This window comes from Sander lucioperca, chromosome 17 (genome assembly GCF_008315115.2).
Source record: "Sander lucioperca isolate FBNREF2018 chromosome 17, SLUC_FBN_1.2, whole genome shotgun sequence".
NCBI classification, from domain to species: Eukaryota; Metazoa; Chordata; class Actinopteri; order Perciformes; family Percidae; genus Sander; species Sander lucioperca.
The window spans coordinates 7,883,068-7,906,348 of NC_050189.1; the positions used below are offsets into that span (position 1 = coordinate 7,883,068).

General features: G+C 39.0%; 1 protein-coding gene across 3 annotated transcripts in view; it reads right to left on the reverse strand.

Moving 5' to 3' along the window:
* si:dkey-172j4.3 (diacylglycerol kinase eta) overlaps positions 1 to 13,378 on the reverse strand; it is an 83,085-nt gene extending 69,707 nt beyond the window's left edge. The window contains exons 1-3 of one of the 3 annotated variants that reach the window (XM_035993803.1): positions 13,042 to 13,378; positions 11,588 to 11,686; positions 10,572 to 10,676 (exon numbers count right to left, since the gene is read on the reverse strand). In XM_035993803.1, coding sequence (XP_035849696.1) covers positions 10,572 to 10,676; positions 11,588 to 11,680 — 198 coding nt within the window. In that variant the 5' untranslated portion in view covers positions 11,681 to 11,686; positions 13,042 to 13,378. Of the gene's footprint in view, positions 1 to 10,571; positions 10,677 to 11,587; positions 11,962 to 13,041 lie in introns of all 3 variants that reach the window. The other 2 variants (XM_031304129.2, XM_031304128.2) reach the window with 2 other exon arrangements.
* Between the last annotated feature and the right edge of the window lie 9,903 nt (positions 13,379 to 23,281).

Genomic DNA, 23,281 nt, shown 5'->3' on the forward strand with positions numbered 1-23,281 from the left:
CCATTTTGATAATAGATCATACTAACTTTACAATAGGCAGTTAGTCCTGTTAGCGATGCAGTTAGCTACAGCAGCTAATCAAGGGAGTTCGTTTCTGTGTTTATAGACTTATAGAAGGCCCAGAGATGGCCGCTGAGAAGGAAATAAGAAAGGTATTGAGCAACAGAGTAGATAGATGAAGGGATGACAGGATGAAAAGAAAGGAAGGAAGGATGGGATGAAGAACAATGGAGGTCAGAGAAGAGAGAGAGGGGGAGCATGTCGAGATCAAGGCAGGAGGAATAAAGCACAACCAGGTGGCAGCCATGAAAGCGAGGAATTGAAATAAGACAGGTCACAAAAGAAAAAACACTGAAAAGAGAGTAAAAAAAATAGAGACGGGAAGTGAAGTGAGGAGTGAAACCATGTTCCGTTTTGAAAGAAATAATACTCCAAGGCTTCAAAACATAGACTGTCTATAAAGATGGACAGCTTGACAGCTCCCCAAAAGGGAAGCCGATACATCTTGATGGCCACCTGATGGCTGGCTGCAGTTTAGTTCATGAATCCCGCCCCTCCAAGTTAGCGGATGGGACATGGGCCAAACAAAAAAAATCTAAGTACCCCGTCAAATCATTTTTTCTTAAAGATGGTTTCTGTCATTTTAGGTAGTTCTTATCCGATGTTTGTTCAAGTGTTCCTTTCTTCTGATAAGTTTGGTTTTCAGGGCTCCAGACTGCGACCAAATGGTCGCAATTTGCGACCAAAATTTGAGAGTATGCGACTGAATTTTACATCCAGTCGCACATGTGCGACCAGTAAATTTGCCCCCTTTTTTACACGTTAAACGTCGAAATTTCGGTACATGAGAGCGCGTAAGCTCAAGCTTATCTGTCCTCTCTGAAAATTGACTGAGAGCGGAGCTCTGACACAAACACACACACTCGCACACACACGCATAGCTGCGGACGGTGCAAACTACGTCGGTTCTGCAGTTTTGTTGAAGTCACAGTGAGTCACGGAAATGCCGATAAAGTGGTTTCAAGTGTGGTTACAGTTTTTCAAAACTTCACGCAGATAGCGTTTGCTGTGATATGATATTAATGGAGAAGCGAAAGCGGTCGGGGTGCTGTTGACGTTACACTTCCTAAGCAGGCACAACAGTGGTTTCTGTGCCCTGGTGAATGACTGACAGGCTGAGGTTGTAAGGAAAGGCAACTTTATTTCTACAGCACCTTTCAGCAACAAGGCAATTCAAAGTGCTTTACATGAAACATTAAAGAGCAATTAAAAACGGTCATGAAAATAAAACAGACTAAAAAAGAATATACAAATACAAGAATAAAAGTTACAGTGAGTAAGAAATTAATAATTATTCAATTTAATAGGTTGTAGGGATGGGTTTGGGAGGAGAGAGGGAGGGGTTTTATTTTTATTTTTGTTTAATTTATTTAGAGTGTAACATATTCTAATAAAATAACAATGTTCTAAGTACATAGGATAAATAGGTTTGACAATCATTTTTACAACTGAAATAATTGTTTTGTAATTATAGGGGGAAAGTACCAAAAAAAAGAATTTCAGGTATCGGTACCAATATTGGTTCAGTAGTAGCCTAAACAATGCATGTTTAATTTTAAGTTGAAATAAATACATAAAATATAATTAAATATATATATATATATATATATATATATATATATATTTTTTTTTTTTTTTTTCCCCAAGACAGCGATGGTGCTGTCGATTAACCTTCTATGTTGCATCTTCAAAAGTGACACTGAATTTGAAACAGCACATTGTAATTTCTGCATCTATTATCAAAGTATTTATTAGTAATACAGTGGAAATTTGTAGAAATGTGAATATTTGGTTAGCATGTTGATTTACGGTGTGTGCCCCTAAATTTTCTGGTTGCATCCCTAAAATTTTCAGTTGGGGGCCACTGTGCTCCTAGTGAAAAAAGTTAGTCTGGAGCCCTGGGTTTTATTAGTTATTTGTTATTCTATAAAAACGGGGTGAAACGTCATTACGGACAACTGTTCTTGACTCACTACTGCGCAGACTCTGGCTCCAAAATTACAAGATGGCAGCACTCGTATCCAGGATATTTTGGTTTCACTTTTGTACAGTGGGAGGAAGTGGAGACTTATTGTCCATCTTTATATACAATCTATGCTCCAAATAAGGACATTTTACTTTTAAAATCGAACCTTTTTCTGCAGTTTCTATCCATGTTTTTGACAAACTTCTCAACCCTGATGGACAAAAAATTATTTGAACATTTATCTATACAAATGATTTCTAATAGATCCAGTTTTCTCAGAGTCAGCGCTAATTTAGTATATAAACCCTGTTTCAGTTGTGGTTTATCATCTACACTGGCATTTTACTTTTTGTATCAGAGAAAAGATTCAATCTAAAATTTCCTATATTATAGTGACTTTCTCTTCCAAAATGTGATATTCATGATTTGAAAATGATACCATGTCTGAGAAAATGTTCCTTATCACAAAATTAAAGTTTTTAAGAAATTGTTGGTTGTTTTGGTCAAGGAAACACATTTTGAAAGAATTTCTGAGAATCTGAATGTTTTTTCTCCCAGAATCTCTTTTCTTCAGAGCTTTTTAAGGACTTCCTCCTTTCCTTGTATGTAAAGTGGAGTTCGAGGACTTCCTGCTTTTCTTTGACTGTAAAGAATCCCCTTGATGGATGGTCTGACGTCTCGGGGGAACATGAGGTCAAATCAATAGAAACTGAGTAGGACGGCTCCAGTTAACAAACACCAGTCTGACTGTCAGGGAGACAGAGCAACTCAGCATTTAGACTGTGTGTCGATGTGCATGGCTGAATATACTCATGTATGATTAACAGCTTATGTACTTATGTACATTCATTATAGCAAATCAATAATATACGCTGTGTTCATTGTGGATCATGGCAAGTTAGCTGCTTTACCATAGATTACCTATAATGTACAAGCAGTGATACTGGAGGTGGGGACACGCTGGTTTGAATAAGGTGAACGTGTAGAACTGCAAATATTATATTTTTATTTAAGTGTTGAAGAAAACTACAATGGCAATAGACGATCATATTTCCCCAAAAGCAGCAGCTACAGTTTTAAATGCTGCTTGGAGGTTTGTACTTATACACTTTGAGAAATCAAAATTAACCTTTTGGCTCACTTGCCAAAGCTACTGTACCTGCCAAGAAACATTTTTAATCAACAAGCTTTTTTAAGTACTATCACAAACCTACTCTATGTACAGAATAAGTCAACAGAAAGACAGATATATACAGTGCTGCTCATAAGTATTCATACCCATGCTAAAGCTGACTAAAAAGAGGAATAAAAAAAATCATCTTTTGGAAATTGATCTTAATGCCTTAATTAAAAAAATGAGGAACAATCTGACCTTTTAAGGACACCAATTTTTTTTTGTGAATGAATAATGAAAAGTAAAATTTGATTTGGAGATGATCTGGAACTGTGATTTTTTTCATGCTACATTCACGGCTACATATTTGCAAGGCATTTTCAAACCAGAACTATAATCAATAGACACTAATCATAAAACATAATTTTTTACATGATATATAGCATATCCAGGTCATAATAAAAAGACTCCCCACACAGGAACACAATTAAGTTTAAGATAACATTAATTTAGGTCACACCGCTTTCTATAAACTGGCAGCCAATCAGGAGCCTGGTTGAAAGAGCATTACTGTTTATTTTAGATGATAAGCTCATAGTCACACATCAAACAGTCAAAAGACCAAAGACTGCAGATAACTGGGGTTTTCAAAGCTTAACCTGTTATTTTACCAACATGTGACACTAAACTTTACAAAACGTTTCAAGGTGCAATGTTTTGATAAGTGGTTCCCATATTGTTTGTATCTTCTGTTCTACGTGCAGATACACGATTTCTTTGGCAGCTTCAGAGTGAACAGAACGATTCATCTGCGTAGTGTTTTGAGGAGCTGTGTTGAGAATTTACTGGGGAATTTGTTTACACCTTTTGATCTTTAAATATTCATCTGCATGGCTACTTTAGCTCCCACGCCGGTTATTCTGACAATTTGTTTTCGGTGTACATTGTTTTGACCTTCTCAAATGTTAAATTAGTTCATGCATTTGTTTTTATCTATGTGGTGGTCTACCTTTTCTTGTATCATTGATACTGTCTGAATTTCAAAAAGTGTTTGCTTATCATTTTGTGTGGACCCCAGGAACACTAGCATCCACTCTGTGGAATCTAATGGAGATCCAAACATTAAAGAATCAATTTGGTTTGACTCCACATATCAGCAAGTTGCTGCAGTAAAGTACTGTAAAAGGCTGTAATGCACCAATAAAACAGGAGAGGAAGAAAGAAAGCAATTTTAAACAATTCAAAACCTTCACAAAAATGGCTTCTCAAATGGTTTACCAAGCTCGTTTGTTCCACCTTAAGGATACAAACAATGTGTTTTATGCAATCTTTGTACCAGCAACTGAACAACACGTCCTAAATAGTCAGGCCGCCTCCTCTACAGTCAACCTGTTGTGATGGTAAATATGGGTATTAGAGCCTGCTGCTCGCTGTGTGGACGTCTTATATAACTGACTCTGGATCTGCCTCTCTCTGCTACTTTTCACTCTGCCTCCATCTCTCTTCCACTTACTAATTTTCTCCCTTTTGTCTACCTATATCTCTCTCTCCATCTCTCTCAGTATTGACCCACACACTATTGCAGCTGCATCACATCAAGCCAACGGCATAAATCACAGCGCACACACATCACTGGCCATCCCACACACTCATGCACTCTCCTCAAGCCCATTTCAGTTAACCGTCCCACTCACTCACACACACACACACACACACACACACGTGTCCTCGTCTCTATTGCAGTGAACACCCACACAGATTTCTGCACTGGGAGCGAGATGCAGATAAAAAAGAACAAATATAGTGGGGGTTTGATTCCAAAGCACCGTGCAGGAAATCCATAGGAATGGAAAAAGAAAAAAGTGGTTACCTATTGGTCACCACTCAAAACGACAGAAATACGACTGGTTATATAAAGTGAAGTGGTGCTGCTATTTTAGGAAGGTTTGTTTAGGAGGCAGAGAAATGTTCAGATTTATTGCATGCACATGTCTAAAACAGACATCAAGGTGCAGATGCTCCAAAAAAAATGGTAACAGGAAAAATAATGTAAAAAAGTAATAGGAAACAGGAAACATAATAAGAAAGAAATAGGAAAAGAAGGTTGAGTATAATAGAGAATAGCTTGCTGGTGTTTATTTTAAATTTATATTTTTAATTGGAAGAAATAAGTCTGTTGGAGGGTCCTCCTGAGAAAAAGAAAAAATGAAATGAAAAAAATAAATTGAGAAAAGAGTGCAGGGCAGCATCCAAGAAAGAAAACAAACAGGAGGAGGGAAGAAGAGGTTTGAGGGGAATAATAGGAATGAGCCTGGAGGAGAGATGGAGATAGAAATGTAAAGAAAGAAGGCACAGGAGATGTCTTGTATACATGGAAATAAACATGATGAAGAGACTGCCCTTTTTTGTGTTTGTGTGTTATGTGCACATCCATTACAGCTTGCATGATCGGCCTACTCAAAGCCACACACAAATCATAATCACACACAATTCACAGGAGCTGTTTGCTCTTCCGCCTCATTCTCTTCCTGGTGTCTCCTTTATTTTCCACACAGTAAATATGAGCAAGGCAAACAGGAGGAGGAGGTGAAGAGGAGGATGAGAAAAAAAGAGGAAGAAGAAAGAGTGGGAAACCTTATGTAACTGAGCCTGGGGGTAGAACGACAAAGAGAAGGAAAGACAAAATCAGAGGAGGTCACAGGTCGCTTATTAAAAAGGACATACAGTTATAGACATAACTCCAGACCTTGGTTACAGTTTGTGACAAAGATGGTAATTTCACTTTTAAAATGACTGAGTGCACAAAACATAAAAGCTACTCTGTGCAGCAATTTTTGTTTCTCAAATTTCTCATTGCCAACTGCTTCCGGCGGCAAACAAGATGCTGCTGCTGCTGCTGCTGCTTGACAGATATGAAAAAAACACCACACTCAGTTTTGGCTGTCGATCAGCCATACAAATCAATTAGAAACTCAGAAGTCCATGGATGACAGTACAAAAGCAGAGTCACACCAGTATTTAAACGGCAAGTTCAACTGTCGTGAACTTTGACAAGCGGGGAGGCAGAGGAAATGGAGCTGTCGTGGCTTTTTTAGCTGCCTAGCCCTTCGAAGTATGAACTGCTCAACAAAAGAGAAATGGTTTGCAGACAGTTAAGAGACAGGAGTGTGTGAACTTATTGTAGTCTACCATTAGGGACCAACTTACAACCAATCGCACCAAATGCATGCTCTTGTGGGAATTGTTGGGTCTCTGTAAAATCAGAGTGTGGTGTAGACCTACTCCATTTGTAAAGTGTCCTGAGATAACTGCTGTTATGATTTGACATTATAAACAACACTGAATTGAACCTGCCAAGATAGCTAACATACAAAATTATTTAAAATGGCAAGAAAGCTTGAAACACACAAACGACTCAACTCCGGACCAACTTACAACTTCTTCATATTTGAAGTTTTAAGTTGGTCTAGAACCAAGTTTTTGGTGTGCGACAAGCTTTGATCGGTCTGATGTTGATATTTTGAACGTAAAATAGCACTTGGAGAGCGCAGACCTCGGCCATGGCCAATGGTGCATTCACGCGCTACTCGGATGGTCCCGTTTGCCAAGTTGGGAAGTCGTTCCTCCGACTTCGGTGCGTTGTTCATTAGCTTTGAGTCCTAATGTGGAAAGAATGTCTAAGATGAGTCGAAGATGTCGAACAAACTTTGACATTTTAGGTCTTAAATCTTTAAGAAAGCAAAATTGCTCAGTAAATACAGTAGTTGCATAGAAAGCAGTGAATGTCTGACTGAGATAATGTGACGTAGCATGGTGTACTAACTGAGATCAAGTAAGAAAGGTTCCTGCTCTGTTCTGTAAACCAACTCATCTGACTTCCAAGTCCATGGCTCTACATGCAAATGTCATAGATTTAATGTGTAAATCCTTTTGGAATGTTAATTGATGGTTAACTAAAATGGATTAAGTTAATACATATGGACAAAACAAATCGGTTTTTCAAGATCCAATGCATTACTTGGTATTGATTACCTGCACTGGACTGTGATTTATGCTGTGTTCTACTACACTAACGTGTCATATATCTGGATGTAATGTATGCTATTGATTGGCTGTTATATGTTCTTTGGATTTATGGCAGTGGGCACGAAACATAAGGGCTATACTATGTGTATTTCCCTGCAGGATGGGTTGGGTTGAGTTCTTACAATCTCTGCACAAACAGGCTGGTGCAAGACTATAAGAAACTAGTCATACACAGTTTAAGACCTCGTGGTCAACAACACAAACTAATTCTCACAAAAAATAACAAAAAAAGAACACACACATACAGCAAATCAATCGCCATCAGTCTTAAAATCCAATTCAGTCAGTAGAGTCTGCAGGCTGACGTTTGCAGTCAGCCAATTAGCAAATTTCCAAGGTCCCATTCACTTTGATTACAAAACGGCAGCAACAAAACTTTCACGGTGTGATCATTTGCCTACCACATACACCTGGCAGGGTAGGTGAGTCATTTCCTGACGGCTTAACATGACACAGCAAAAAAAATCAAAAACGTTTCATGTACATGTGCATCAAGAAATCCAATCAAACCCAAAAAATAAATATTTAGTCTGAAATCATGGCTATTTTTCTTGAATCTAAAATAATTAACTACGAGGAGTGAGATATTTTGCTCTGCTGATGCCCCAGTATCAAAAAGCTTTTATCTAAACCCAAAGATATTTAATTACAGCCAACACGAGCGTCTCCAGAGTGACATGGAAATGAAACGCCTCGTCTACCAAGGGCTATCATTGCATCTGTGCAATTATTTAGGGACTTATGACCGAGGGACTGAATTAATCCAACGGTATCAGGATGTCATGTCACAGTTGTTAAGAATTAGCACCTTCTTAATAAGTGTGCCAACAGACTGCTGCGATATTATGAACGGTAACAGGCGGGAGCCAAAATGAGGGGAGGCACTGCGGGGACATATTAATGAACCCAAAATACACTCTCATACACACATCAATACACCAATGAGCTCACCCACATGTACCCAAACAAACAAATGGATGCACAAACACACTAATCTTCTCAGACCATTGTTGTCAATACAGCGTAATCCTGGAGTCGATGACTAGCTTAATCTAAGTCACATGACTTGAAGGTACAGTCTAATCAACGCACGCACGCACGCACACACACACCCCATAGCACTGTCAAATTTAATTGACAGATGGTGAATGCAAGATCCTTAGCAACCACAAGCAGCAGCCTCTTTCGGCCAATGGGAAAAGAGCTGCATGATGACTTCCTCGCAGTGAAACCGAGGACTGAATTCTCATTTTACAGAAACTTTCCTGTCACATATCCAGACTCGCTTCTGTTTTTAAAGCTATCCCAAATGGTCTGTCCTCCACATATACAGTATTCTGTATAGCCAAAAAGGCTTGAGAAATATATTTCAAAATCCTACATAACATATGATGGCACTTATGGTTTCGTGTCATGTTTGATGTTTGACGTCAGCTGTACTTTTTGTAGAAATAAAAACGAATCAATTTACTGCGAAATTTTGGTCGGACTTTAGTGGTCATTTTCAACAAGACATATATAGAATACAACTGTAAACTTTCTGTTGAAGAGGTCACAATACATGTTCAGTGTAAATTGATTTTATTATAAATGAGATGATGTTAATGGGAATTTACTTTAATAAAAAATGTCTAGAAGAAACAACCTGTTTACTCTTTTCCCTCATCATTTCTGTTTACAAAAAGCTATAGACACAATTAAATGTTATAACTACATTTTTTTTAAATACTTTCTATTTATTTTTTCTATTCATTATTGTCTGTCAATTTTCGTGACATTTATATAATTTATATATTTTTATGTTATTAAATGATTATTATTCTATAGTTCTATTACTTTTTTGTAGATAACACAGTTTAACAAATTGAAAACAATGCATTTGTGTAGATTAATAAAGTTTTCGTTTTTTTTAAATCAAGTCATAATCTACTGGGTGACTTGATATAAACACAGAAAAAAATACACAGGTGACACACAAAAAAGGTATAATTATTACTTTGTCTATACTACTACTAATATTACTATGTGGTCACAGCTTTTCTCTATAAATCTCTTCCCCCACTTCCTCCCCGAGACCCTGAAACCATGGCAACCCTCTATGGTGTTCCTATGCCCTTATACGGGCGTGCACATCACCCTCAACGCCACATTACAGCGGTGTCCGATGAGATTAGGCGATCAATACCAGACTGATATCCAATACCATTATCTGCTCCAGGAACAAACATGGCATTATGGGATGCCGTCCCCATGACAACAGGGGTTGCCGGTTATCCTGTGTTTCCTATTGATCGGCGCATGATTTACAGTTGACGGTCAACGCTGGCGATGGATAACAATTTTAACACACACACACACACACACACACACACACACACACGTATAATAATAATTGGGACAGTTGTCATCTGTGTGTTTGCAGTGAAAATAAAGCTTTTTTCATTGCAGATATTAGTTCATCAATAACTAATGAGGCAGATTTGTGTGTTTGGGTGTGTGTGAGTGTATTTCCCAGTAAGAGGCTAATATCAAACCATCAATATCTTCCTGTAAAACACAGTGCAGAAGGCCAATAAGCAGCTATCACAAGTCCAAAAAGAGAGAGAGAGTTGTTACTGTGTGATTGCGTCAGATCGGCAATCAGAGATTTGAACATAACTTGTCATCATGGTGGCAGTAAGAGAGGAAAACAGCACAGCAGGAAGTGAGCAAGGCCTGAGCAGGAAGTCAGTTGACCTCAGCAGACACAGACACGTCGGATAAGATAAAAGTCTGATGTAAGTGTTGATAAAGTTACACTAGAGAGAGACAACTGAACACAGAAAAGACACTTCAACTGACGCAGAAAACAAGTTAAATCCTCTTTAAAAAAGTGTATGTGACAGGAGAGTAATGCGTCACATAAAAGTGAGAAAAGTCAAAAAAGTGTGGTGAGATGTTTAAATCTTAATATTACCTCTTAAATAAATGAGCAGCTCAAATGTTTAATCAGGGTTCCCAGCGTGGCCCTGATGAAAAATTCCATGACTTTTCCATGACTTTCCCAAACTAAGTTAAGAGCACTCCCTGGTTTGCTAATGTTGGTTTTCACCTTGAAGAAGTCCTGTTTTAATATGTATGAAGCTAAAAAAAAAAAAAAAAAAAACTCTCAAAATATGTTGAAAACCAACATCTATAACACAAGAAGTATGAAAAGTTAAAGATTAAGTTGTAAAATGTCCTGATATGACACGACACTTCACTGGAGACCCTGTATAACAAATACAATTTCTGCCGAGGCTATTTATCCCACCTCCACAAACACACACACATACACATATTCCCTTTGACTCTGTCTTTTCCTACCTTGGCCCTTATCTGTCCCGAGGTCGACACTTTGCGGATCAACTTGTGCGACGTCTCTTCTTGTTCCCCGTCGCTGTCTGATGACTCTTCTCCAGCTTCTCCAGTCTGGAAGAAGAGAGTGGGGAAAAAAAGAATAATTGCTGAAAATTGATGTTGGATAAATGTCACATATTACTAGAATACAACAACTGGAGCAATTTAAAGCACACATTTACTGAATTTTGAGTTCTTTGCTACCCAGGACAGAGGACATTATTGACCTAAATGTCCTACTTTTAAACAATGATTGATTTTTGTCGCATACTCTCTCTCCATGTTAAAACCGCATGTGATTCGCTTGATGGGCTGCTATTCCGATGACTGTGAGCGATTTAACCAGCTTGATCTGTTTAGTGATCTGCACACATGGGTTACGTTTTGATTCATCACTTCCTGTGTGCTGAGAAGATTCGAGTCCATACTTTGATAGTACCTGCTGATGCTGCTCAAGATGAAGCCGTTTTATTTCAAATGCATTTCAAATAACTTATTCTAAAAATGTTTTTGCAGCTGACATCCCGTAAGGGCTTTACAGTACGTGTCTTATTTCACCTGCAGGATGAGTTGAGTTTAGATGTAGGAACATGCAGGTGTGGGATTCAAAAAACAGTCTTGCACAGTTGTAGGCCTATAGTCAAAAACTCAAACTGACTCTTACAAAATTTAAGTTATTATATAAATTGGGCCACATGTGTTGAAGATTTAGATTTCCAATGTTAAGATGATGTCAAATAGAAATAAACAAGTCTTGTGAATCCTCAGTTTGCTACCCCTCTCCTTAGACTTCAGGTCAAATTAAGCTCTTAAAAAATGCAACAAAAGTGATTTTATTAAGCATGAAGGATTCTTTTTCTGATTCTGCAGGGTTTACGTTGTGCAATTAACATGCATTTTTTTAGAAGTGTAAATTGCACAGTAGAGTTTTCACATATCCCATATTTTAAATCAGCTGTAAACATAGATTGAGCAGTACTTACAATGTGAGTGTTTTCAGAGTCCGCTTGGGGTGAGCCCAGAGACTCGCCGTGCTCCGCCACATACAGGACGTTGGGGTTCAGTTTAGAGGCCATGACGAGCTCCCAGTCAAAAGCAAAGGAAGAGAGAGGGAAGAATAGATGGAAGATGGGGAAAAAAAGGACAGAGAGAAAGAGAGAAGGCACAGGTGTGAATGGAAAGTTTGCCAGTTGCAGAGTAGGAGGAATAAAAGAGGGGAAGAAGAGATGAAAGAGTGGAGTTTGGCGAGGTAAAAGCTTGGCTAAGAAGAGGAAGAGAGGAGAGGATGATGAATGGGACAGCAGGCTTCGGGACGCCACACTCGTCCTCTTGCCGATCTCTCTATCCAGCGCCAACTCTGAAAAAGATGAAGGAATGAATTATTGATTAGGAGAGAAAATCTCCCTGGGGTTTTATTTTTATTTTTTTATGTGTGTGTGTGTGTGTGTGGGGGGGGGGGGTGTAGCTCCCTCGCTGGAACAACTTTTCAAACTCTTTGTCTACTACTATTATTCATTTCTATTCCTCTTCCTCCATCGCAATCTTTCAGTTCAGTTCAGAGAGACAATAAAGGCTACTTCTCTTTCTCTGTTCCTCTTTTACTTCCTGGGCTTGTGAGAAAACACTTAAAGGTTTTACAGTTTAGCCCTGTGTGTTTTTAAATAGAGCCCGGTAGTCACCTGACACAAACACATAGCTAAAACCATGGTGAAGATGATGAGGTGACAAGGGCAAATACAGTGGATGATGGTAATGATGATGATCATGATGACATTTTACATGCAATAACACCAGATATAGGACCATCTCTCACATGCGTTCTCTCATGATATATTATTTGACTGAGCATGCAGCAGTATCGACACTCAAAAAGTGACGATGTGTAGGTTGTACATGTGTGCAGGCGGGCGCGCACGTGTGTGTGTCCGTTTCTTTGAATACGATGTGGACACGTTATTCAAAAAAAACTGTCTGCATCTCACTTCACTGCCGCCCCCGTTGACACCAAACTTGAACACTGAATGTTGAAAACAGACCAGAATTTAAAAAAAAAAAAAAAAAAAAAAAACTAAAAAAAACACTGCATGCACAGATAGGTTTTCACTCTGTTGAATTATGTTTGTGTGGCTTTCAGGTCTAAAAAAAAATAAATAAATAAATAATTATAAACAGAAACCGATGCACAACAGGCTGCCGCGCGCTTCAGCCAGCTTGCTCATCCATTCCGTCCATATCGCTGTTATAGCTACAAAATAAATCTCAATGTTCAATGTAACTCGTGCATATTCGTCAAATGGGCTCAGTCGGCTCAGCTGTCACAAACGCGAAAACATTTATGAGTGACCTGGACGGCCACCGTTACCGCACGGTCACCTCCTCTGCACAAATACACCCCCTATGTGCTTTTATGTGTCGATGAAATGTGGCTAGTGTTTACCTTCGTACGTTAATTTCGTCCACCTTCTCCTCCGCCGGAGGTTAATCAGCGGCGGCGTCTCCCGCTCCTGTTGCCCGGCCTGGGTCGCTCGTCAGCCGGCGTTTAGGTGCTCGCGGTCAGCAGCAGCAGCAGCAGCGTGCGGGTCTCTCCGGTGGTGCTCGCCTTGCAGAGAGAGACGCGGTCATACGCATAGCGTCGGAGCGGATCTGAATCAGGTAGAAAGAAGGAGGGAGGGAGCAGGGGCGAGGAGAGACAGAGTGAGACAGAGAGAGATTTGAAAGCGGCCGTGTTGAGTCGCCTCGAATCGCTGTTCTGAGGTTAAACGGAGAGCAAATAACGCTCGCGCGCACGCAAGAGAGCGCGAGAGAGACACACAGGCCTATAATATTAACACCAATTAACACCAAGATGCTAACAAATATGTTAATACAGACAGTTACGGAAGAGGATTAGGGCCACATGTGAAACTCATGAGTTTAAAGTCAGAATTCTGAGAAAAAAGTCAGAATTCTTTCTTGTTATTGTTGACTTAATCTGTTCAGTTATATTTTACATTTGTAGAACTAACTTTTTGGGAAGAATTCAAATGAGATTGAGTTTGGGATCACAGGCCATAACACACTTTTAAATGAATTAAGCATCTTAAGGGCCAATTGGAGAGAAGGGGGATTCAAATCTGATGGCTTTTTATAGTTTGATTCTGCATGTGAGGGATATGAACTGAAGACGAAGCCCTGCTGCTGGCTCAGATCTAGTGACACAACATTCCTCTTGCTGGCAATATTACATCTCAAACTTTTGTGCAGACATGATCTCAAAGCTTGTTTTTCATACTTATGAATCTGTACTTCTGCACTCTTAAATCGTAACCTGAAGTTTGACTTATGTTCAGATTATAGCTCACTTACTGTACTAGAAGATGTTAAGGAAAGTCCACACCTAACAGAGAGATAGAGCTCTGTTGGACAGGGAGAGAGACATCCACATTAATAAAGGAGAAAGAGAGTGCACACTGACACAGAAACAAGGGCAGAGAGACAGACATATGCACTAACATAGCGCACACACACTGGCACCGCTCAGTGCAATAGTAATTTGTTTACAGTTGATTAAATATTCATGCTGAATTAGCTGTGAGCCTGCCAACAGTCACTTCATTTACACTGTGTGTGTGTGTGTGTATCCTCCTGTATTTGTGTGTTCTCTGTGAGGTCATAACTGTCGGCCCGTGGCATGGAAAAGGCAGACACGTGCACAATAACAGGCGTGCACACACACCTGCTGGATTCCCCCACCGATCAGGTGATAGTGTTACTGTATTCGTCTCTTTTTCCTTTGGTTGCCCTTGACAACGGTCGGAGGTATGGGCTAGGGGATGGAGCACAAGGAGGGAGGGAGGAAGATGACCATGGGTGAAAATTATACATAAATACACTTTGTAAAAAATGACATATATAGGGCTGCATCTAAAGGTTATTTTCCAACTAATCTGTTGATTATTTTCTTGTTAAATTGCCCATGAAATGTCAATTATTTTGAAAAATGTCATCCTGGTTACCCAGAATTCAAAATGATGTCTTCAGGTAACTTTGTTTCTCACAAAAATGACGATATAAAACGATGTAAAACAGAGAACAGCAGCAAATCCTCACCAAAAAAAGCTGGAATCTGAATATTTTGCATTTTTGCTTGAAAAATAGCTCAATTACCGAACCCCCAACTGCTCAGGGCACCTGTCCAGCAGTCACAGCCCCCTCACTCTGACATATCTCCATTTGTGCATGTTGAAGACCTGAGCCTGTGTGTGTATTTCAGGCCTGTGTGTAGTATGTTCTAACAACAGAGTCGCACACAGTTTTTAAGGTATATTTTCTCACGACAAGTTATATTTCTATCAATTGTTTTCTTTATTAAATTGCAAGATGACTGTGATTTTCTTTCCATTTATTTTGCCCCACAAAACAAAATAAATTACATTATATAACTCAAATCCGGAAAGGGAAGCACACACACACACACACACACACACACACACACACACACACACACACACCTCCAAGCTCTCCCAGGGAGCTTCTCACAGGTTGTCAAATTTCCTCTCTTCCCCATCCAAGCACAGCAGGTGCCACAATCGGAGCTGAGCAATAAAAGAAACTAACAACAATGAGATAATTAACGGCTCCGTGTTACATATCAAACAGAGGGCAAATTACTGCGCCGTCATTATCATCATGCAAATACGAACATACTGTCGCACATCCTGTACTAATCTTTCACAAGCAGTTATCCTCGTACCCGCCATATTTATCTCTTTAATTATGTGCAGCTAACACAATGTAGAAAAAGCTTCTGCTTTATATTCATACACTTGTTGCTGCTGCTGTTTGCAGGGAAAATACACATTATTTAATAGTTCTTCGTTCTAATTTTCTACTGTGGACCCTCTTCGCTCATTATGTATTTTGGAATTTCTGGTTACATGTAGGTGTTCATAAACCTCTTTTGTCTTCATTAAATCCATCCGATTAATTTCCAGCAACCACTACATGCCGCTTAAATGGCCATAGGCATATATACTGTTATTGTTCATTTTTGGGAAGTATGCTTATTTGCTTTAGAGTACTGTGTGGTAAATATGAAGCTATTGCTACCAGCTAGTTAGCTTAGCTTGGCACAAAGACACTGTGTTTTTTGTATGGATTCAACAAACAGGAGTATGTTATTTAGTGAGTTTAAGAATTGCTATTAGGCAGATGTTGTCACCTTTGGACAGAGTCAAACTAGCTGTTTTCCCCTAATAGTAGAAGTCTTAATGCTACTAGCTGTATCTTCATATTTAGCTAGCTGCTTAGCATAACTGTGAACAGGGGAAAACTGCTAGCCTGGCTCTGTCCAAAGGTGACAAAAGCCACCTACTACCAACTCTTAAACTCACTAATTAACATGTTATATACTGTTTGTTTAATCAATACGAAAAAAGTGTAAAAACAACATGTTGTCTAGTCTTTGTGCAAGCTAAGATAGCTAGCGGCAGCTTCATGTCGACCATACAAACATGAGAGTGGTATCATTCTTCTCATCGAACTCTCGGCAAATGTCAAACTATTCCTTTATATTCTCTGCCCAAATCATCACTATGATAAACTATATTATCAGACAGGCTTATTTGGTGTTATGAGACAAACTTAGTGACACACATCAGATGGGAAATGCCCGAATCCCAGTCCTAATTCCACTAATTCCACTAATGGCATTCATGTTCTCACCACCCACAACCAAACCAGGCTCCTACACACCTCTCTCACACACACACACACACACACACACACACACACACACACACACACACACAGCCTGAAACAGCACAAGGAATGGTTACATCACATCTTAAAATGAGCCTACACACAAATATAGAAAAGGAGTCATTTAAGTGCATTCACAGATGTCGGTTAGCAGCTATTTGTGCAAAAAAACTATCCTTACATTCACACAATCATTAAATCTCTTTTTCTATTAGTGACATATTGGGTAGATTTTTAATCCCATCAGTTTTTGCTCAAAATTAAAAGAGAACAGCATTTCCTTTTTTGTACAAAAGCATGAAAATTATATATTTGAAATACCCCAAAATACAATTGTCACTGCACTTGCGCCCTTTTGTTTACAGTCACGATTCTTGACTCTTCTGAAAGAAAACTCTTTGGATTTTACTACCAAAAAGCCAAACAAATTTACTGAGGCATAGACATGGTAAAATGTAAGGTTTTTTTTGTTATTGTTCTGTTTTTTTAAGCAAGCTTGTTACAAAATAAGCAACTGTTGTTGCAGTGATTTGGGGATCTTACAATGGTTTACACAAAAAGAATTGTGAAGCTTTGTTCTTTTTAAATGATGTATACTTTTTTTTTTAGGTTGAGAGAGGATTCAACTGCATGCCATCCCAAATAACAAAGAACAAAGCCCAAATATTGAGGTGGCTGTTGGTTAAAATAGCAGGTAATTTGAATTGACAATCAACTCTAATTGAAATTGCATTGATAATAATAGCCTAAATACAGCTAATATTTCAGAATTCTTTCTGATATTGACCCTTTCAGATATTACTGACTTGTTTCTTGCCTTTTGATAATAAAAAAAACTATCAACAATACATTTAAAAAAAACATTTCTGAATACAAAAAAAGGATGACTAAATGTGACTTCAGTAATTGTTTTGGAAGTGCCCTAGTTATTAACCGTGAGACACTGAAGGTTCACAGACTTGGCAATAGAACCTATGTGCTTTTAAAAGGTTGTAAAAGGTCGCTAATGGGTCAGGGGAACATTATTTCAGTTGATCTGGAATCGACCTGGGGCTTATCGATCGGGTAATTAGAGGAGTTGGGGCAATAAATGAAAAGATGAACAGTGCAGCAATTCTCCCACATTGCCACCAATCAGGGATCAAGCCTGTCCCACTCAGTTCTGTGACTTTAACTATCAGCAGCCCAGTCTGTTTAGTTTATATACCAATCTCCTCCTCTGTCAATGTATGCACCGTGTGTTACTATGCTGCCACCTAGTGATTTATTCGTCCATTAAAAAAAATTATGTAAAAAAAAAAAAAAATGAAAAGGAAGACCAGTTATTGGAGGCATCATAAACAGTGGTGAACTCAAATGATAAGCTGTTTAAGAGCATCAATTATTAAGCATAGTCTGCGACTTCCCCTTTGATCAATGAGACCGGATAATTACTGGTAACGCTGATAAGGCGTGGGATGGGAGGAGGGTTGGAAAAGAGAGTTATAGAGCAGCACGCGAGAACAAGGGGGAAAGAAACACTTCAATGGGGGTGAGAGAGAGAGAGAGAGAGAGATAAAGTGCCTCAGAGAAAAAAGGGTGAGACAGAGAGATTAAAGGAGAGGATGGTGACAATTATTCTTTAATTATTCAGTGTCATGACGTCTGTCTGTGAGTGATTTGCAAGATCTTTCTATTGGTTAACCTATCTGAAAACCTGAATATCATATGGGTAACAAACAAATTATTAAGGATTTGAACATTCTTGCATTGAAATGCTCAAATTTAAAGACCTGATGACACATAAAGTGTTTTTTTCTGATGTACTGTATAATCAATTTGAACAATTTGAGCTGGAAGATCCATCAGCTGTTATTCAATCTTAATATAGTGTTATTTTTTTATCGTTGGAAGAGTCCAGAATTTGGGGTTTTGTATTGAAAAATGGAGATAACCAACTGATGGGTTAAAGGAATAGTGTGAAAAATAGCAGTCGAGGAAGCTGCAGCGGTCGCAGTCGTTTCTGGGAACACCGAAATGTACAAATTATACATGTGTTTCTTCTCACAAAGTACCACTATGCAGTTGTTTTTAAAGAAAATGTAAGTGATACGGCCATGTGCAATTTCAGAACACTTACCCTGTCAAAACTCAGTTTCAGTTACGCAAGTAAGTACATGTGTACCCAGTGTACTACGTGGAAGTATCCGAATTGAGACACAGCATGCGTATAGCCTAATTGAAAGCTCCAGAACGGCTACTTATTGGACCTTGAGGTGAGACAGTCCTTACTCTGTAGAGAAAAGAGGAGAAAGAAGACAAAAACGAGGAAGAGGGGGAGAAAGCATGAATGATTACACATATTGGAAAAAGCAGGAGAAAGAGAAAAGAAACAGAGAAATGGTTGTACAGTATATAGAGAGACAAAGAAAGAGGATAAAAAAATGAGTGCCTCCACACTTCTGCAATCTATTGAAGCTATAAATACCTTTCTGGAATACATAGATCAGGAACATTTGAGTCATCTGCCATTTGAAGTCTAGCCTAATGCAGGAGGCTTGCTTTGAACAGCCTCAAGTGCCAGACTGCACGTCAAACTTTAATAGCTTTGATGGAATATTACAGGTGAACTCAGGGAGGAAAAATGAGGCGAGTGCACTGCGTGATGGAGCCAAGGAGGTAAAAAAAAAAAAAAAGTGAGTTTGAGATGGACACAACACAGTATGGAGAAGCACACAAGTGGGAAAACACAAAGAGGCCATTGTGTGTTTGATTGGCCCGGCGTTTCACCATATTGGTTTCCATGAGAACACAAGACGGAGTGAGCGAACAGGTGGTAACCTCAAAGAGCCACAGCAACACATCCTGTTAGCTTTTACAACCAGGCTGTATACACGCAGCGCAAACACAGAGCTGCTAATGAAGCCACATGCTGCAATGACAGTTTACAAAGACACACACACACACACACACACACACACACAAGCAAATACACTGTACTATATGAGAAGGAAAGGTATACTTGAAGTAGTAGTACTAGTAGTATTGGTTGCAACCAGCAAGAGAGCACTATTTCATCCTACTGGAGTGCTGCATCAAATTAAATAAATTGCCACTAACACACCCGGATCTCTGACCATCCATCCTGTCAGCGGTCGAGTTGCATTGTGGGTAATGTAGGCGATAGGTTTTTACGTGGAAGACGAATGTAAGAAATACAAAAAATACGATATCTGGGGCGCCTGGGTAGCTCACCTGGTTGAGCGTGCGCCCCATGTACAGAGGCTCAGTCCTTACCGCAGGGTTTGATTCTGACCTGTGGCCCTTTGTTGCATGTCATTTCCCCTCTCTCTCTCTCCCCCTTTCCTGTCTTCGGCTGTCCTGTCTAATAAACGCCTAAAATGCCCCAAAAAAATAATATATCTATATACAGCCCTGTCTCCTATAAATTACGTTCCCATACAATGAAACTGCATTCTCAATTATGTTTAGAGGGAAACATATTTCTTCCTGGGTTACGTTTGTTCTCAACGTATCACAAATGTCTTTCTAATCAAAGTCTGCCAAGGGAGGAGGTCGGGAAGGATGGATGGGTCAAACAAACACAGGACTTTCACCCATGGGTTAGGGTTAGGGTAGACCACTGTTTGTGTCCTGTGCATAGACTAGATACAAGAAACCAAAGCCCTGTGAAACCAAAAGCAAAACAAAAAGTTAGAAGATTAAGGTTTTGTTAACATCATTTAGAAAACATTGAACATCCAAGTTGCATAAACTAACATTTTCATATTTCTAAAGATGTGTTTTGGTGAGAAAACAAATCTGTTTTTTTTTTTCTCAATGAGAACAACACAGTGAACCAATGAGAGTACTGAAACGGGAGTTAGAAGACGTACTTGCAGTGGTTGCAAGATAAGCACAGAGGTGTTAACCTCAAAGAGTTGTAGTGGTTTACTAAACCTCTTGTTGGAAATTCATTAACCAAATGATACAATAAATGGTTTTAGAAAAAGTCTGAGCAGCAGTGCACCACAGTCAGTGGCATTAATAAGAAATGGGAATCCGACGGTCCATCCCAATCTCTCCTCTGAAACGTCATTACATTTGCAGAAAATGACAACTTTTAACTCACACATGCTCTGCCTGCATTCTCTACGTTTGTCAGCTTTCCTTTTTACAATACTAACATCATTGCAGCATAATTGTGTTAGCTGGTCTGAATGAAACATGAAAAACATAAAGCCTTATTATAAAAATCTAATCAATAATTGATTTTTTTTTTTTTGTTTGATCTTAGTTTTATTGTAAAAATCAAGATAACTTTGTAGTATTGTGAAACTGTGACAGTGTCGGTAAACTACATTCATCTAAACGCCAAACAATCAGATGTGTCAGTGGTTAAACAATCAGCATCCAGACAGTAACAGCACACGAAATAACACTAAAGCACACGGCAGGCTTATGCACAATGGAAATTGAAGTTACTTTACAAATTGCGAGATGGAAAACAGAATTAAAAAAACATCAAAACCAGACATATTGACCAAACGTTCAAAGGTTCTGAACGTTTTTTGTTTTTTTTCATTTTTGCACTGACAACCTGGCCAAGACAAGGCATAAAACGTGCGAGACAACACAGAGTTGCACATTAAATACGCAAAAATATGAACACACAAAATAAAACAAAGAGTCTACGAAAAAATATGGGTCAAATTTAAATACAGAGTGTAGTACAGAATCTGTATACAGTTTGTGCAAATGGAATAGTGCATGAAACGTTAAACGGATATTAAACAAATGTGACAGCAGTACAGGTAAGATTGTGCCACTGTGCATTGGTGCATAAGAGACAATAAAGTCAACGTGTGCAATACATGCATGAATGATAGAAGAGAGTTAACACGTGCAGCGGTCGGACAAAAGCCCAGACAGCAGTACTTTAAAATGAACGAATGGAATAGGCTAAGTGTTTCAAGTTTTAGGCTTTTTTGTAATTCATTCCAATCATTGGCAGCTAGAAACTGGAAAGAATGGCGGCCAAAGGAGGAGTGGGCTTTTGGGGTGAATAAAGAGATATACTGTATCTGCTTGAGCGCACGCTGCGGGGTAGGTAGAGCTATAGTAATCAGTAAGCTTAGGTACAGCGGGGCTTTGCCTAGTCAGGTCTTGTAAATGAGTTGGTACCAGTGAGTTAAGCGCTGGATATGCAACGAGTGCCAGCCGACTAATGCATGTTGCTTGAGTGCTACAGGATAAGACTGACATACATTATGATTTGTAGTAGTAGATAACTTTATTGTCCCCGTGGGGCAGTTGGGTTTGCGGCACAGTCGCAGTCCCAGTTGTATTCAGTAAATGCTGTTGGGTTAATAACTACACACTCTTCACACAGACACAGTCAGCTGATAGAGACTGAACAGCAGCCCTGAAGCTACTGGGACTGAAGAATCATGTGCAAGGGCACTTGAGTGAATCTTTTAGGATGTACAGTTTGAAAATAAGGATTATCTTCTCCATCACCGGGCCACTTTAGCACTTCAGTAGGATATATCGTCTGTGGATCTAAGGAATTAATTCGGACACAAGTTAAAATTGTATTAATTTACACAAGAAATGGGGTAGGATACTATAGATTACAAAAATTTTTTCCCTTATCCCTGAATAGATAGGCAGTGTAGCCAGACCATACTCCAGCGTTGACATGGCGCTGTGGATATATGTCTGGCAATGCGTGACGAGGTGTGTAGGAACTTGACTGGCCTGCACAGATGTCTGACCTCGACCCCATCCAACACCTTTTGGATGAACTGGAATGCAGACTGTGAGACAGACCTCATCGCCCAACATCAGTGTCGGACCTCACTAATGCTCTTGTGGCTGAATGGGAGCAAATCCCTGCAGCCAAAATCAGATGGAAAGCCTTTAAGCCTGTTTCTAAAAAGGAATGAACTGGAAGTCCTTCTCATATAACAGAAAAAGCATTTCAGCATTTGAATACTTAACACCCACACTCAGAGAAAAGAAGAACTTATAATGGAATATTAATAAATCCACCAGCTATGTGGATTTTATGTGGATGATTAGTTGTTTAGTGTTATACAAGTTCCAAAGCACAGTACAGTAGGTGTACTGTATGGCTGATGCATCTGTGTTATGTAACCATGATCAGTGGGGTGTGCATGTATGTGTGTGTGTGTGTGTGTGTGTGTGTGTGTGTGTGTGTGTGTGTGTGTGTGTGTGTGTGTTTGTATGTGTGTGTACGTCCACATGTCACACACCAATTAGCGGAGTGAGAAAGTACATATTAATAACAGGCTGCATTTGAGCATTAAATAATAAAAATAAATGAAAATTGAAATGGTATTAGAGAGGAAGATGGACAGCTCTAATGCACATGAATCTCAAACAAGAAAGTGTCACTGTAAAAGGAAAGTCTATGTAGCAGACTGTATAATGAGTCACAAAACTATTTCAGACTGTACATGTCACTCTTTATATCCAGTAATTATCTAGATTTACATTTTGTTGTCTCTGTGCAAGTCATCCAGGCATTAGCGGCCATTGTACACTACTTTTTGTGTTAGAAAAACATCTTGGTGTGGGTTGAAATACTACTTCATTAAGGTTAGGGGACCTTCGTCACCATTGTTACAATAATAAACTGGGTTATTAGGTTTGGGAATGATCACGGTTATAAGAAAACATCGTTAAAAACAGGGATTAAAGTCCAATATTTTGTTAATCCATCTATCTAGCTATATATACAGTGAATAGTTAATGATTTTGGACCCAGCTATTCTGTCATGTTGTCATAGAAATGTCAATGATATGAATCAGTGAGATTTTTGTTACCTATAACATGGTCCTCTGCTGAGGATGGTACAGTATATACAGTACCATACTGATACAGTATGAATGTAACTCTATGACCTTTAGAGATCAATGACTTTATAATAGCA